Consider the following 14,799-nt stretch of genomic DNA (forward strand, 5'->3'; position numbering starts at 1 on the left):
GAGTAGAAATTAAGCCAAAATTAAACAAAAATATTTACAATTGCATTTAAGATTTTAAAAAAACTTATTCATCTGGCTCACATTAAAAAAACTCCTATTAATCACCTTTTGCAATATAATTATTAATCAGTAATCCAATATATAATCGACAGATCAGCCCAACACTGCACTGATGCTACGTCTCAGAAGTATAGTTATATTTCGGTTGTCGTTGCATCAGGTTCATCCTCTGGTACAAACGATCAAACGTTCGCTAAACGAACACAGAGTAGCAATGTGCTCCCATCCCCCACCTGTTGCTGCGCACTGCCTGTCCCTCCTACACTTTACACCTGCTTCCAATAAAAACAAAGATGGCGGTTTGATAAACTAAAGGAGAACCACCTCTGCTTTTACTGGGGTTAAATCTGGGGCTGGTTTATTAATGGAAAATTTAACTGTGATCATTTGAAACAATTATTCATTGAGTTTGGAGAAATTATGCATTTAATGCTTTCAAAGAATCATAAGTTATCTTGAATCTTACAATAAAGCAAATGTATTCCAAACATATGAAAATATAAATGAATAATTTTCACATCTAATAACAAAAAGGACCAAGATATTTTGAGGCACCAATTTTCCAGATATTCCAATTAATTTCCCTTTGGGATTAATAAAGTTTTTTGAATTTGAATATTTTACTGAAAGATCATATATCTGTGCACTGAGGTTCATGTAGATACATTTGTAGCTGTCAAATTTCTCCACATTTAAATTCAAAGTATCAAACTGAGTAGCAAATTCTGCAGATTATGGTTTTCAGAGTCCAGCTTGTTTCCACACAAACAAACTGGCTCGACCTTTCTGTTCAGCTAAATGCTGCGGGTGAGGGCCGCTTCGCCCTCTTGCAGTTTTAGTCAATTCTGTCGCATTCTGCACCAACAAGGCGTGAATTTATCTCCGAGAGGACGACGTTTCGCAGATTCTTATATCTTCTACATGTGGGCTTAACGTGCACCAGCCGGGAGTTACCACAAAGTAAGGTCATACTTGCAAATTAGAATATATAAAAATAAAAGTTTTTTGTAGATTAGTTTGTTCTTTGGATTGGATGGTACAATAAATACCTTCAGAGCCATTTCTAAAACTAGAATTGGCAAGTTGCAAAGAGGGATGTGAAATAAGTAACGAAGTAAACAACCTAACTAATGTCAGACAAACTGAAGTTGTAAAAATAACACAAATGGAAGCAAACAAATAGCAATGAGTGGGTCCTAAATAATGGTTATGAACTGGCAGCAGAGCTGCTCATAAAACCAATCACAACGTTTGCTTCAAACACAAAGGTCCAATTCAATTTTAACCACAAATGTTCCTCAAAATATTTTTGTTTTGCTACTTTTTTCACCTTTTGCAATAAAAAAAAATCAAATAAATAAAACATAAATATTTTGAAACTGGGAATAATGTAATGCATTTTTGGAAAATAACTAACTAGTTGGATGAATGGTAGGAGTGGACGGAATGGCTTAAAAATATAATCTTCTTTTCAAACTAAATTCAATTTACAATATATTTTTTTGTCTTAAAAAATACAAATTACAGAAAATATCTTAAAGAACTAAAAATAATTTCTTCTCAGTCGACCTGAATTCAAAGTTGGAAAAAAGGAAGCTGTGAAGGACGTTTGTAAAACAAGATGGCAGCTCTCGGGTCTCCCAAGCGGGGCATTGGAAAAAGAAATACTCAAAAAACAGAAAATTCAATTAATTGATCAAATCGGAATTTTTTTAGGTACTATAACTTCCTCTGCTGATCATTTCCATTGATAATGGTCCTCATCAAACCAAAACAACTGTGAGTACTTGCAGATAAAGTACATTAAAATAATTTGTTGTCAAAGTTGGTACAAAACATCCCAGAGATGAAGACAAACTGAATGAACCAAGACAGTACCTGAAAACGTCAGGAATACAGCAACCAAAACCACAAAGCTAAAAAATGACCAAAGGAGGAAAATCATCAGCAAAGCTCCAAACAACTAGACTCACATGTTTGATTAAATTTCTCAGACTAAATAAAACCTTCACAAGCTGCAGTTCCTCCAACAGATAAAGTGAATCCTTTCTATATTTATCATAAAAGTACATTTAGTTCTAACTACTTGGATGTTTGGCAAAAAGGCACATTTCATTTCAGTGACACCCAAGTTATTGTCTTCTTCTTCTCTTTCTTATCACAAAACATGACATCACCCGTGCAGTATTTTCCCACCGAGACGCGCTTCCACGTTTCAAAACGGCGCCACCAGATGAAAGCCCGGCTCTCCGATTGGCCGGGCCGGGACACCGGATCTCATGCCTGGTGGCGCTGAGCGACAATGTGGTGGCGACACTGACGGCACAAGTGAAGCCCGAGACTGATGAGAAGTTCAGGCGCTCCAGACAGAGCCATGTTGTTCGCTTTCGGGATGGGAACCCAACGCCGCCTCTCCCTGTGGCCCCGGGGCCCCTCACTCAACCCGACACCCAGCTGGTTCTTAAGATGCAAATGTTAAATAAAGCTGCTCGAAGGGGAAACATTGCGGTTAACGTGTGAAGAAGGCACGCAGAAACAATACCACTTAAAATAAGAACTGCTGGACATGGAGTGAGTAGCACAGCAACAGGTGGGGGAGGGAGAGCACAGCACTTACTATATGCAATATACATCTAGTTTCCAGGCGGGTCCAAAATATCAATACTAGATACTAAGTCGGTATAAGTATCTGATCAATACAAGGGCTGGATGATATGGCTGAAAAACAATATAAAACAATATAAGCATTTCATATACAATTATCTATAATTATTGATTAGTTTTTTTGTTTTAAATATCTAAAATAATGCCAAACTGGTGGTGTGGCCTTTCCTGTTTTACCCACAGTTCTCACTGCACCCTGCTGTGTTTTTTGTTTCTTTTAAGCAGTTATGAGGCATGGGGACAACACCTGAAACTGCTGCTGTGCCAGTTACTCAGGAGGTTGTTGCTAGGTAACCAGAGAGTGAGCAGTTGTTGCTAGGCAACCAAAGAGTGAGCGAGTCAGTTGATTCCACCAATCTTGCTCACCTGGCCGAGAGGTTGGGTGGCTAAACTTTTTGACCAACTCCTTCATCTCCCAGAATGCAGTGGGGTTCTGAATCAGAGTTCAGCAAATATTCGATTATTGAATATTGAATATTCTAGCAGACGTATTATCTATCACAATGTTTTGTTGCTGATTTATTGTCCAGCCCTAATCGATACGAACATGATAAGATCAATACTTCAGTTTCAGATCCCATCTTGAATTTTTATTTTATTTTTTTTATTATAGCTTCTCAGCTCAATCATAAAAAATAGTTTTTGCTTTGATTTGCTCTCAAATCACAATATTTCATACTTTGCTTAAGAAAACAATGCACATACATTTGTTTTGTTTTTATATTTCTACTGCCTATCATGTGTTATCCAATAACTTTTTTAGTCACCTATAATTTGTTTTAAATTATGTCCTAGATTTTAATCAAATATTTCAAAGGAAAACCCACAAAAACTCCTAAAGTTCATAAGTTAGATGGTATATCATATTTAAATAAGTATTGGGATCAGTATCTGCTTGGTGTTGGACTGATACCAAAATATGTAGTATGGCACACTTCTATAGGAAATCCAGAACAGCAAAAAAAAAAAAAGAAAGAAAAAACAACGGCAAAAAAATGAATAAAATAAAATAAACAAAAATTAGAGATGCAGTGATTACAATTTTCCAGGCTGGTATCAATTTTCTTTTTTCTTTCCAAACACGTTTCTGATTTTTCTTTTTTAAAGACTGCAAAGCATAAATATGTTCCACAATGTATATAGTAGTTTCAAATACATCAGGAAATTATTTAATTACAAAATATTCTCCATTTTTGAATGTCGCTAGCTTTCATCATCATTTTTTTTAAAGTATAGCAAAAAATAAATAAATACTTGCCCCTTTCCGGTTTTTTAACTGTAATTGTAGTCCTTATTAAATCAAGAAATACCTGTGAGGAAACACATTTTTCTGTTTCAGTAGCCTCATTCAGGCCTGATTACCCTCAGGCCTGAATGTAGAGTCGAGAAATCACTAAAAAAATCCCTCTGACAAAACGAAGTAGGCTGAAGGATCTAAAAAATCCTCAATAATAATGAATATAAGATCAGTCTTTGACATCTATCAGTGTGGAAACAGTCATGAAGCCACGGAAATGCACAGAGCAGTTCTCAGGTGCAGCCTACCAATCTACCAAATTTACTCCAAAAGCGAGACGACGCCTCATTCAGAAGGTCACAAAGAACCCACAACAACATCTGACGCACTGAAGGACCAACATGCATCAGTTCAGGTCAGAGTTCATGATTCAACGACATGGAGGCCGGGCAAAAATGGCATCAGTGAGAGAGTTTCAAGGTTAAAACTAAAAAGCAAGAAGGGAAAATAAAGGTCCGTTACACTTACAGAGAAAAACATAATATTCTGCGAATGGCGCAGATAAAAGTAAACCATTAGAAATGTATGCATCCTGTTAAGTCCAACATAAAAATATCTAGTATGAAGTTCTGCAGCTGTTTCAGAACCTGGAAGACTTGAAATCCATGAATTAAGCTGTCTATGAGAAAACCCTAAAGGAAAACGTCCAACTGTCAGTTTCAGAGGAGTTTAAACAAAAAAAAAAAGTGAAGCGGCCTAGTCCAAGTCAATTCAAACTGAAAACTTCCCAATATGACTGCGTCAAAACAAAAACCTCACCAGCAGTTTCAGCAAATGTTGTCATAAAAGTTAGGGGACAAAAACTTTTTCACAGATTGTTTGAATAACTTTATTTCCCAGTGAAATTTGTTTTTTGCATTTGTTCAGTTCATCCGCTCCGATATGCAAAAGAACAAAAAGAAGGGTGCAGATACTTTTACACAGAATCTCAAGTATTTTTTGGTTTAGTTTCTACTGGAAACATCTTTTCAGTAAGATATAGGAGCTTGTTTTGAGCAAATCATTTCCTAATATTGATGAAAAAGTTCCAGTTCCATCGGCAGATTATTTTACTCGTAATATGGGGAAAATGTTCTGGTTATAAGTGAAATTATCTGCCAATGGAGCTGGTAGTTTTTCCATCAATGTTAAGTAAATATTGACTTATTATCAGGGGAGTCCAAACGTTTTGCATGAAGTTTTCAGGGGCCAACGTTTTCTTTTTTTACCCCCCAATTAACAACCCAAAATATTGTAAATTACTTCTCTTTCACCTGCACATCAGTAAATAAACATGTAATATTTAACGTTTGCTGTCATTTTGGGTTCAACATGAAGGCTATGAAATATTTTTAGTTTATTTCCAGTAATAAAAAATAAGAATCTTCTTCTACAAACTTTCCTCTCTTTTTTGTCAAATGTCCAATAAGTTTGTTTTTGAATTTAAAAAAAACTCGCTATGTGTTTTTGTGAGATAAAAAAGGGTAACTAAAGAAAAATTATTTGCGTTGTAGTTAACATTTTCAGTTTAAGAAGGCATAATTTTAAAAACTTACAAAAGGTCATGTTTGTGCCAGTCTTGATTTAGGCCAGAAATGGCCGTTGGGTGAATGGACATCCCTACACTACTCTATATTTTGCTTAAATGTTACTTATAAGTTATTTTTTGTCGTTTTTAAAGTGTACAGGATATTTTCGCTGCCATCTAGAACTATCTTGGTGAGATTTTGTGTTGGTGAGCTACAGAGCCGGCTCTCCAAAGCGCAGACCAACGGGCAAACTACAGATTAACCGTTCACACTTCCGTTCAGTTACAGTAAAAATCTATCTATAGCTCTTTATCAATTCGTCACTCCTGCTCTGTGGCTGCGCGGCCAGTCTCAAACAAGGAACACTTTCAGAATTATGTAAAACATTATCTACATTTCCAACACATGACCTCGTGCTATTGAATGGCTGATCACACACACAGAAGAATCCCGTGTGCTCCCGACTCCTGTATTCAAATCCACACGGTTAACAGGGAACCGAACCGCCCGGCAGGCTGCCACTCTCATCCGCTTCAAGGTAAACGGCTTCTTTAGAAAGGTGTGAAGGGAGGAAGGAAGCAGCAAATTTCCAGCTAAAAGCGCCCTGAGTTTTATCTCCCGCATCGCCGCTGTCCGACATACCTCGCCGCTGAAACACCAAACCATTATATCACATGCCATCTAACGCCCACGTAAGCACACGTTGGGGGGAAAAAGATTAAAAACACACGCATACTCAGCACACAAGCAAAAACACATCCACAGGAAGTTTTAAAAAGAGAAGGCACTTACCTGTGGATAGTCAAAGTCTGAGAGTGGTGCTATGCTTTTGATGTATTCGATCCTAAACTGGTTCTCTGGGTTGGCTATTGGGACTGGGGGTATTAAAGTGCTCATCGCAGACACTATAGTCTATAAACCAGAAATGGGAGACAAAAAAAACAGAAAAGGCACTAAGCAGGATGAATACAGGAGGAGGAGAGGGGGGATGCTAAAAAGCCGGTATAATAATCAGTAAAATGGGATGCAACAACAAACACTCAGAGGGAAACTCACCACTATGGCATCCTTCACGTTTTTCCGAATGTCCTGTATTTTCTGTTTCTTTTCTCTGCATGGAGACAAAACACACTGATGAGGAAGTGAAGACCAAAAGTATAAAAAAAATGAAACACACAGAGCGATCCTACACAGCTTTTATAAGGCTTCAGACGTTCAGACTCATTTTATCACTTTAATTTAAATGTAAATGCTAAATGTAGCTAAGAAATTTATCAAGATGGTTTTAGAAGGAAGGAAGGAAGGAAGGAAGGAAGGAAGGAAGGAAGGAAGGAAGGAGAAAATTGAGGGAAAACCAGATACAAGGAATAAAGAAAGACAATTAAGAAAAGAAAAATGAAAGAAAGTAAGGGTAGTGAAGAAAGGAGGTACAGAAGGAAACCAGAAAGGATTAAATTAAGGAAAGACACAAGGAAAAAGGAAGTGAAGACACAAGGAAGGAAAAATACAAGACGAAAAATAAAAATTACAGCTTGGAAGCAAAGACACATGGAAGAAAGAGAAGCAGGAAGGACACACATCAGGATGGAGGGTTTATGGGCCGAACATTTCCTCTAAAACCAGGAAACGGTTTTCAGTCTTTTTATTCTGCGCTTCATTCGCTCAATGCGTTCAGATTTTGGACGTTGACCCACAAGTTGGTCCACAGACCTTCTGGTTCTCTTCAAAATCACGATAAAAATGGCCAACAATGTTCCTCCTTTAGCCCAAAGCTACACGGGTCAGGCATGTGCTGCTGGACTCTACAAGCAACTTAAAAACACAAAAAACTGCGACAAGATGATCGTTATTATATGTTCTAACAAAGGAAAGAGAAATAAATCATACAATCCATGATCAGAAATGTCTGAGTGTCTGTTTTTGGTTAAAAATACTTTATGCACAAACACAAACCATTTATTAAAGTTTATCTTAAAAGTTTACTTCCTTGTACGTCTCGGAGTAAAATTTACATGTATATTACATGATTGGAGCTTATAACGGAAGTAACTTCACTTTCAAGACCTGCTGAATCAATGGATCATTATCCATTCCTACCAGAATAATCGCTGATGCGTCCTGCCAGTGTTCCGCTTTTCCACCATTTTATTAAAAAATTTACTCTTCCCAGATTTTAAAGTCTAAAAGCACAAATATTCTTTGGTGGGTTGCAATGAGCTCTGTGGAGATCATTCATGGTGAAAACTCCATTTGGATCCATGTTGAATATTTAGCTAAGTTTACATCTATTCTATCTATTAAAAAGTTATTCTTTTATTTAGGAAGAATCTCTTTTCACAGGTTTTGCATAAAACAGCAAAAGTAAACCTGTCCTGACAATAGAGCGCACCCCTGATCCCGGTACGTTCACACTATACAAAACAGAGTCGACATAAATCGCAATGCGTGTGCAAAGTGCATTTGATTTCCGCATGTTTACAACCAAATTATGAATGTTTTTTTTTGTTTTCTTTTCTTTTCTAAGCTGCTATCCTCCTGTTTCTTTAACTACTCAAACACATGAAAGCAGCTTCTTTCATCTCCTGGACATCAAAATCAATCCAACAAACCAGCTGGGGTGACCCCTCAGTGTATTTTTGGCATGTTTCTCTTAAAATACTCCTCTAGTAAGAGTAGGCATCCACTTTAAGAAGCTGATTTATCTATAATTTCTTGTATACAGTAGGGCTGAAACGATTAATCGGATTAATTGTGATTAATAGAATCAATTATCAACTAACTCAGAAATCGATTAATCGTTATGCAGACGATAAAAAAGGACATTTTGTGAATGAATAACACAGTCAGAGTAATGATTAAGGCAATATTTTGCATGTAAGGTAAGAAAAAACAACGTTGTCTGTAAACCAAAAGTCTTCGATTTTAGCTCTGCCTCGTTCAAATCCACTAAAGGAAAGCTATATTATTGCTATATTATTTGTTTATTTTCATATCTTAATGTTTTCCTAACATTGTATAAAGAAGACTTAAGTGGTCAAATGAAAAATCTGCAGAATGTGCCAATTTTCTTGTCTGATTAATCGTCAAAAGAATTACTAAAACAATCGTTAGCTACAGCAGTAGCATGTAAACATATGGCATATTAATGTTTTATCCATCCTGTAGCTGACATTAGCATGCATTATTTACAGAAACAAACATTAAAGGACAATTTGTGTCGTTACAAATACGTAAAATAAGAAAATAGCTACAATTGTAAGCAGACTTGCAGGTACTTGTAGCTCTACACTTTTAGCTGTCCCTGTGAAAAACAATCTGTTTTAAAGGGCTTCAAAAATGCTAACGTTCTTATTTATGCACACAAATCAGAATACCCTGCTTCTATTTTGAAAATCTGGCAATTATTTTTAGGCTAACCACTGCCGCTAAGCTACGTTAGCACTACTGTGTGTGCACCAGTGTCAGCTCATGCTGGAAAAAGAAACCAATACGATATGTAGAGGCTTTAACGATACACTCACTTCTAAGTAAGGGGAATTACATTAATAGCACTGCAGTTTGAACTGTTTGCTGTCATTTAAAGATTTCACATTTTGCTTGGCTATAAAATATTCAGTCTGTTGGAGGAACTCTTACTTACCACAATCTCATTTTGTAAGACTGCATTGTCTTTCTAAACATTAGTACGCCATGTTACATTTTATTAAGCTGCAATAACTTTTGGTACTGACAGCCATTAAACATCATACTCAGTTTATTTTATATTATACAGTTGGAGCAACTGAGTTGATCAAGCCCTGAACAACAATCAGTAATCAATTGTTCACATCTTCTTTCACCTTAACATACGAGCTAAATGAGGTAAAGTTGAACAGATTGCAGGTAAGATTTTGAACTAAAAGTCTTGAGTAAATTGAACACAGGGACAACATTTAATGTTTGTTGCAGTATCACTTAATTTAACTATAATCTGCAAGTGCAAACAAAATTAAACCCAGATAGGCATAAATCTGCAATAATTCTTAGTATTGCATTAAAATGGTTTATATAGTAAAATCCTGCCTACTCTTGAAAAAAAAAACACATTTTAATTGCTACATTCATTCCTGTAGTTAAAATACTCTGACATCTTGCAGGTCTGAGCTGAGATCAATCGAGACAGAGAGAGGCAAGAGGTGAAATGGGATTCATGCTAAGAGGTTAAAGGTCTTCAAGAAGAAAAACCAGACCTAAAATTTTATTCTAACATAGTTTAAAGTATTGTGTGATTAAAGCACAAGCTATGATTTAACTTATAAGCAGGTAAAACTCAGTGATAATTGCATTATTTTTGCAGTTAAATCTCAATAGAAAGGTTGTCCCTCCTCAGTATAAATCTATTAAATAAATACTTCCTAGCATTTAGACAGTTTTGCTTATTATCATAAGCTACAATTCAATTACGATCTAAAAAGAATAGTAATTATATTATTATTACTGGATTTGAATGTCAATAACAGATACTGACTTGCTTTGCTAAATACATGTAATTAATTTACAAATAAAGAGGATTTTCTTATAGATAAACATTTCTGACATGTTATAAGCCTCTAAGCCTCTTTAAAACAGACATTAGTTCAAATTAATTAAGATAATAAGGGAAAACAGGGCTCAGTCTTAGAAATTACAAATGTTTAAGCAGCAAAATAGACCGAAAACCATTTTACTGGTTAAATTTATGCCAAAAAACCTCCTCTAGAAAGTGAAATAATTTGATCATTATCAGAAACAATGCTGAGATAATTTACCCCATCATTATAATTTTTTAATCTTGGTTAAACCTTGCAGCCTGTCTTTAATTTCCATACACATGCAGAGGATTTTCCTGCAGTTAAAAGACTCTGACATGTTGCAGGCCTGTTTAAAACAGACCAAGATCAATGCCATGCAAGGCCTTGCAGCAAAACAAATCATCAATAGGCCTATGTCGATCACAACCTTTCTTTCCCCCATGCATGAAACAGGAAACTGTTTTTTTTGTTGTTGTTTTTTTCACTGACAGGCTTCGTGATACACTCAAATCCCCCACATTTACAACTGTACCTTTTTTAAAACAGAGCAGAAATAGTGGGGGGAAGAGGCAGATATTAGCAGGTTTGCATGGTGGTTACAGGGCCCCAACAGGCGCTGCAGTGGCAGCAGGCTGTGTGCTGGCCTCGGCGGCGTTATTCATTAGCAGAGTAGCCATAAACGAGAGCATAAATGTAATTTTCTGTGCAGTTTTTAAATGCGCAGCACTCACTCAGCGTTGAAGCCGTTGACGTGTAGAATCCTCATCTGCTTCACAATGGTGCTTTTTCCGGACTCTCCCGCACCTTCGACAGAAAAAATATAAATATATATATAAAAACACAAATTTAGCACCAAGCGACTACATCCTGCCCACATATTAGGGGGTAAATATGCTCAACCGTGGGGGTAAATTGTTATTATTATTAATTGTAAGGCTGTAGAGCTTCCATCAATATCCACCCCCATGACATATTATTGCTGCTGTCAAAGAAATACGGCTACGTGTTCGGTAAACGAAACGGATTAGTCCACATTTTAAACACCAGCCACCGCGTTTAAACGAGCCTTACCCAGCAGTAAGAGCCTGTGTGTTGCTTTATACGCCTGTCTCTCCTTCTGTAGCTGCTTTTCTATCTTTTTATTAGCTTCTCGTTGTGCCTTTTCGTCGATGCGTTGGTCTTCAGTCTTGCTGTTGCCCAAACAACCCATCTTCCGTCACCCTCAACCCTTCCTTGTGGAGCCGTTAAAAATAATATCGTTGTAAAGAGAAGAAAAAATGGCAGCCGAGGAGGATGGGGTTTTAAAAAATAATAATAGTCACACCAACAACGAGTGTGCTGTGAAAATAATAATAATAATAAATCTCTGCGAGGCTTCTCTCCGTCCGTCCGTCCGTCGGAGGGAGGAATATGTTCCCCCGTTACAATTCCGCTTCAGCCGCAGCAGACCGTCATCCGCGCCGACGAAGAACAACCGCTCGATTCACCGAGGAAATATTTAAAATATTTACATAAATAAGAACAGAAAGAAAAAAAGAGAGAGAGGGAGAGAGACAGAGAGAGACAGGGGGGGATTTCAATTTCTGGGAATCCGGTCAACTGTTCCTATCACGTCTCCAGCCCCTCTCCTCTCTCAGTGGTTTTTTTTCTGTCTGAATTTCTACCAGTGTTTCTGTCTCTTTAACTCAGCACTGCCTCTCTCTGTGGCACCAGGAAGTAGCCGCGGACCGTGGAGGCAAGAAAACAAACCTCCGTTAAACTGTAACGTTAACGATCAGCCCGGCGACAGCATTTTATAACTGGGTGAAGTTGGAACAGACGAGCCGTTACAGATTTAGTCCTGATATGATAATAATAAAAAAGTAAGGAAATGAAACGGTAGAATGGGTGGAAGGCCAGACGCCTGTTTACAAGAGGGGCTGGGTCTCTGTCTGCTAGTGAGATGGCCCTGACCCACACTGGTTGACATAGTTCCTGTAAGAACTGGGGTTAACTGGAATATGACTGTACACTTTATTATACGTTATTAAAACATTTTAAATCACGTTATTGACCATTTAAAACGTTTTAAATCACGTTATTAGACATTTAAAACATGTTAAATCATGTTATTAGACATTTAAAACATTTTAAATCACGTTATTAACCATTTCAAACATGACAGACAGACAGACAGACAGACAGACAGACAGATGGAAGAGTCACCTGATGGATGGAAGGATTCATTTTGGATTACTGGCTGTTTGTTTCAATGGATGGATGGAAAATTATCAGATGATGGATGGATGGATGGATGGATGGATGGATGGATGGATGGATGGATGGATGGATGGATGGATGGAAAATTATCAGATGGATGGATGGATGGATGGATGGATGGATGGATGGAAAATTATCAGATGATGGATGGATGGATGGATGGATGATGGAAAATTACCAGATGATGGATGGATGGATGGATGGATGGATGGATGGATGGATGGATGGATGAATGGATGGAAAATTATCAGATGATGGATGGATGGATGGATGGATGGATGGATGGATGGATGGATGGATGGATGGATGGATGGATGGATGGATGGATGGATGGATGGACCGATCGATCAATCATGGGACGTTGTTATTTTTGTCCTACAGCCATAATTATCAACAGGTTCTTGATGTTGCTGGTACTTTAACTCAAACTGTGGGCTTTGACTAGACAGAACTAAGATTGAGCTTTTAGGCAACAAACACTGAAGACGGGTTTGGTTTATAACAAAGAACAAATACACAGAAAAGCAAATCTATAAAAACCATGTAAAAAATGAGGACAAACATTGAATACTTTATTAAGACTTCTTCATGGAACGCTGCATTAGATGCCAGATGTCCTCTGTTCTGGTGTCCAAATGATGCAGTTTTAGTCTCTCTTCACGTTCCTTCCCATGAAAGTTAAGCTGGTACAGTCTTCCTGATTGTTTAGGCTCTTTCCCACGATGTCATCTTACTGGTTTTTGGAGACTTCTTTTAGCATCTTGCGGTCTGCTTTCAAGGTGAACTTCCATTAACGTTCAGACCTGGGCATGTTGGCAATTGTTTTCAATGTCCTCCTCTTGTGGACTACAGGGAATTGGCTGATTTCAAATCAACGCTGACCTCCTTAAATCCCTTACCAGATGTAGAAACGTGCAAGTCTCAGAGTAAAACTTCCTTCAAAAATGCTGAGAAATTATATTCTCATCATCTGCTCGTCATTTTAGGATGGAGCAGACGAGGTGGTGACCTCAACAGAAATATCTTTTTCATTTCATTTCACAAAGCATTTTAAAAGATCTCATCTCAAAAGATTCTTATCCCTAAAGGAAATCAATTTTTGTCATAACTTGTATTATATAAGAAACTTCAAACAGTCGATGGTGATGCTATAGGCAGGTAGGTAGCAGTCAGTCTGGCGACTAATCTGAAAACACCTCTGACTGAAGACTGATGTCGTATGACAGTCTCATCATGACTGATATCATGGTTTCCCTCGGTATATTATAAGCCTGGCGGGCCACCAGGCTTAGAGTTGTTAATTTATTCGCTTTATATTATGATTGCCTTTTTTAAGACTTTACAGTTGGCGTTTAGATATTAATCTTCCAGTCTTCCAAAAATGCATAACTATCAAATGATATTTTCAAATTTCCTGTCAACTTTAAACATTTTTTGACTCAAAATTGCGGCGTTAAACTGGATTACTGCCGAAACGCCCTGAGCAACGGGCTTAGCAAGTTTTCTGGGGGAAACCAGAAACAATATTCCACAGCAACATTTCCTGGATGACACCATAAGTTGTTAGCAAGCAACACTAATCCATCTCCTTTGATTTTGCCACTCCTTTTTAAATCTCTGTCTGATCTAATGGTTATAAAACTGGGCAGAGAGACATTGGAGTCTGTCTGTCTGTCTGTCTGTTATATGGTTATTTTTATAACAAAGCATTGCACTATTTATTGTTTTTTATTGCAAAAGGCCAAAATAAATACATTTCAAAAAGATTTCAATTCAGATTAATGCTGAACTTGGTTTAAAAATATATCCTATGCATGCTTTATCGTATGGTTACATCTCCCGCAACTCAACAAAAGTTTGCAGATATAAGAAATACTGAAATGCTAAAGTATTTTCAGTGAAATTCAGGGCTGGGAATTTTAACATGTTAATAAAAAATGGCTGGGAGTTTTTTGTTCTTGTTTTCTTTTTTTGTTCTTAAGCACTCGGGATGTTTTTAGGAGCTGCTCAGACTCAAATGAAAGTGCATAATAGATCCCCTTTAACAATTTACATATTTCATAAAAAATTTGTTTATTAAGCAGTTAGAACTAAAGAAAAAAGACAAATTTATGCGGTTTAAATGTAGTGAATTTTGTGGTCTGCTAGTAGTTTAAATTTGCTATTTTTGACACTGAAGCTGTACATTTTTCAACTATACGTTTTATTAAATTAACTAAAATTTGAAACATTCTTTCCCCTTGAGAATAATTAAGTATTATCCCAATCAAATCTAGTTAAAAAAGACATAAAAATTGAATCGTATTCATAAAACCTGGACATCTTTTATGATTATTTTTTTTTAAATAAAGCCTCAACAAAGGTCCAGGAGTAACAAACCCTTGAAATTTTGGCTGAGAAGTGGTTCCATAAATGTTGACATTGACTTTTGTATGGTCTTAATTTTAATTTTTTTACTACA

At 36.9% G+C, this 14,799-nt stretch overlaps 1 protein-coding gene across 2 annotated transcripts in view; it reads right to left on the reverse strand.

Moving 5' to 3' along the window:
- gnal2 (guanine nucleotide binding protein (G protein), alpha activating activity polypeptide, olfactory type 2) overlaps nt 1-14,799 on the reverse strand; it is a 78,743-nt gene that overhangs the window by 45,378 nt on the left and 18,566 nt on the right. The window contains exons 1-4 of one of the 2 annotated variants that reach the window (XM_007567388.2): nt 11,151-11,790; nt 10,811-10,883; nt 6,586-6,640; nt 6,322-6,441 (exon numbers count right to left, since the gene is read on the reverse strand). In XM_007567388.2, coding sequence (XP_007567450.1) covers nt 6,322-6,441; nt 6,586-6,640; nt 10,811-10,883; nt 11,151-11,289 — 387 coding nt within the window. In that variant the 5' untranslated portion in view covers nt 11,290-11,790. Of the gene's footprint in view, nt 1-6,321; nt 6,442-6,585; nt 6,641-10,810; nt 10,884-11,150; nt 11,791-14,799 lie in introns of those variants that run through there. The other variant, XM_007567387.2, reaches the window with a different exon arrangement.

The sequence above is a fragment of the Poecilia formosa genome, unplaced genomic scaffold, assembly GCF_000485575.1.
Source record: "Poecilia formosa unplaced genomic scaffold, Poecilia_formosa-5.1.2 Scaffold208, whole genome shotgun sequence".
Taxonomy (NCBI): domain Eukaryota; kingdom Metazoa; phylum Chordata; class Actinopteri; order Cyprinodontiformes; family Poeciliidae; genus Poecilia; species Poecilia formosa.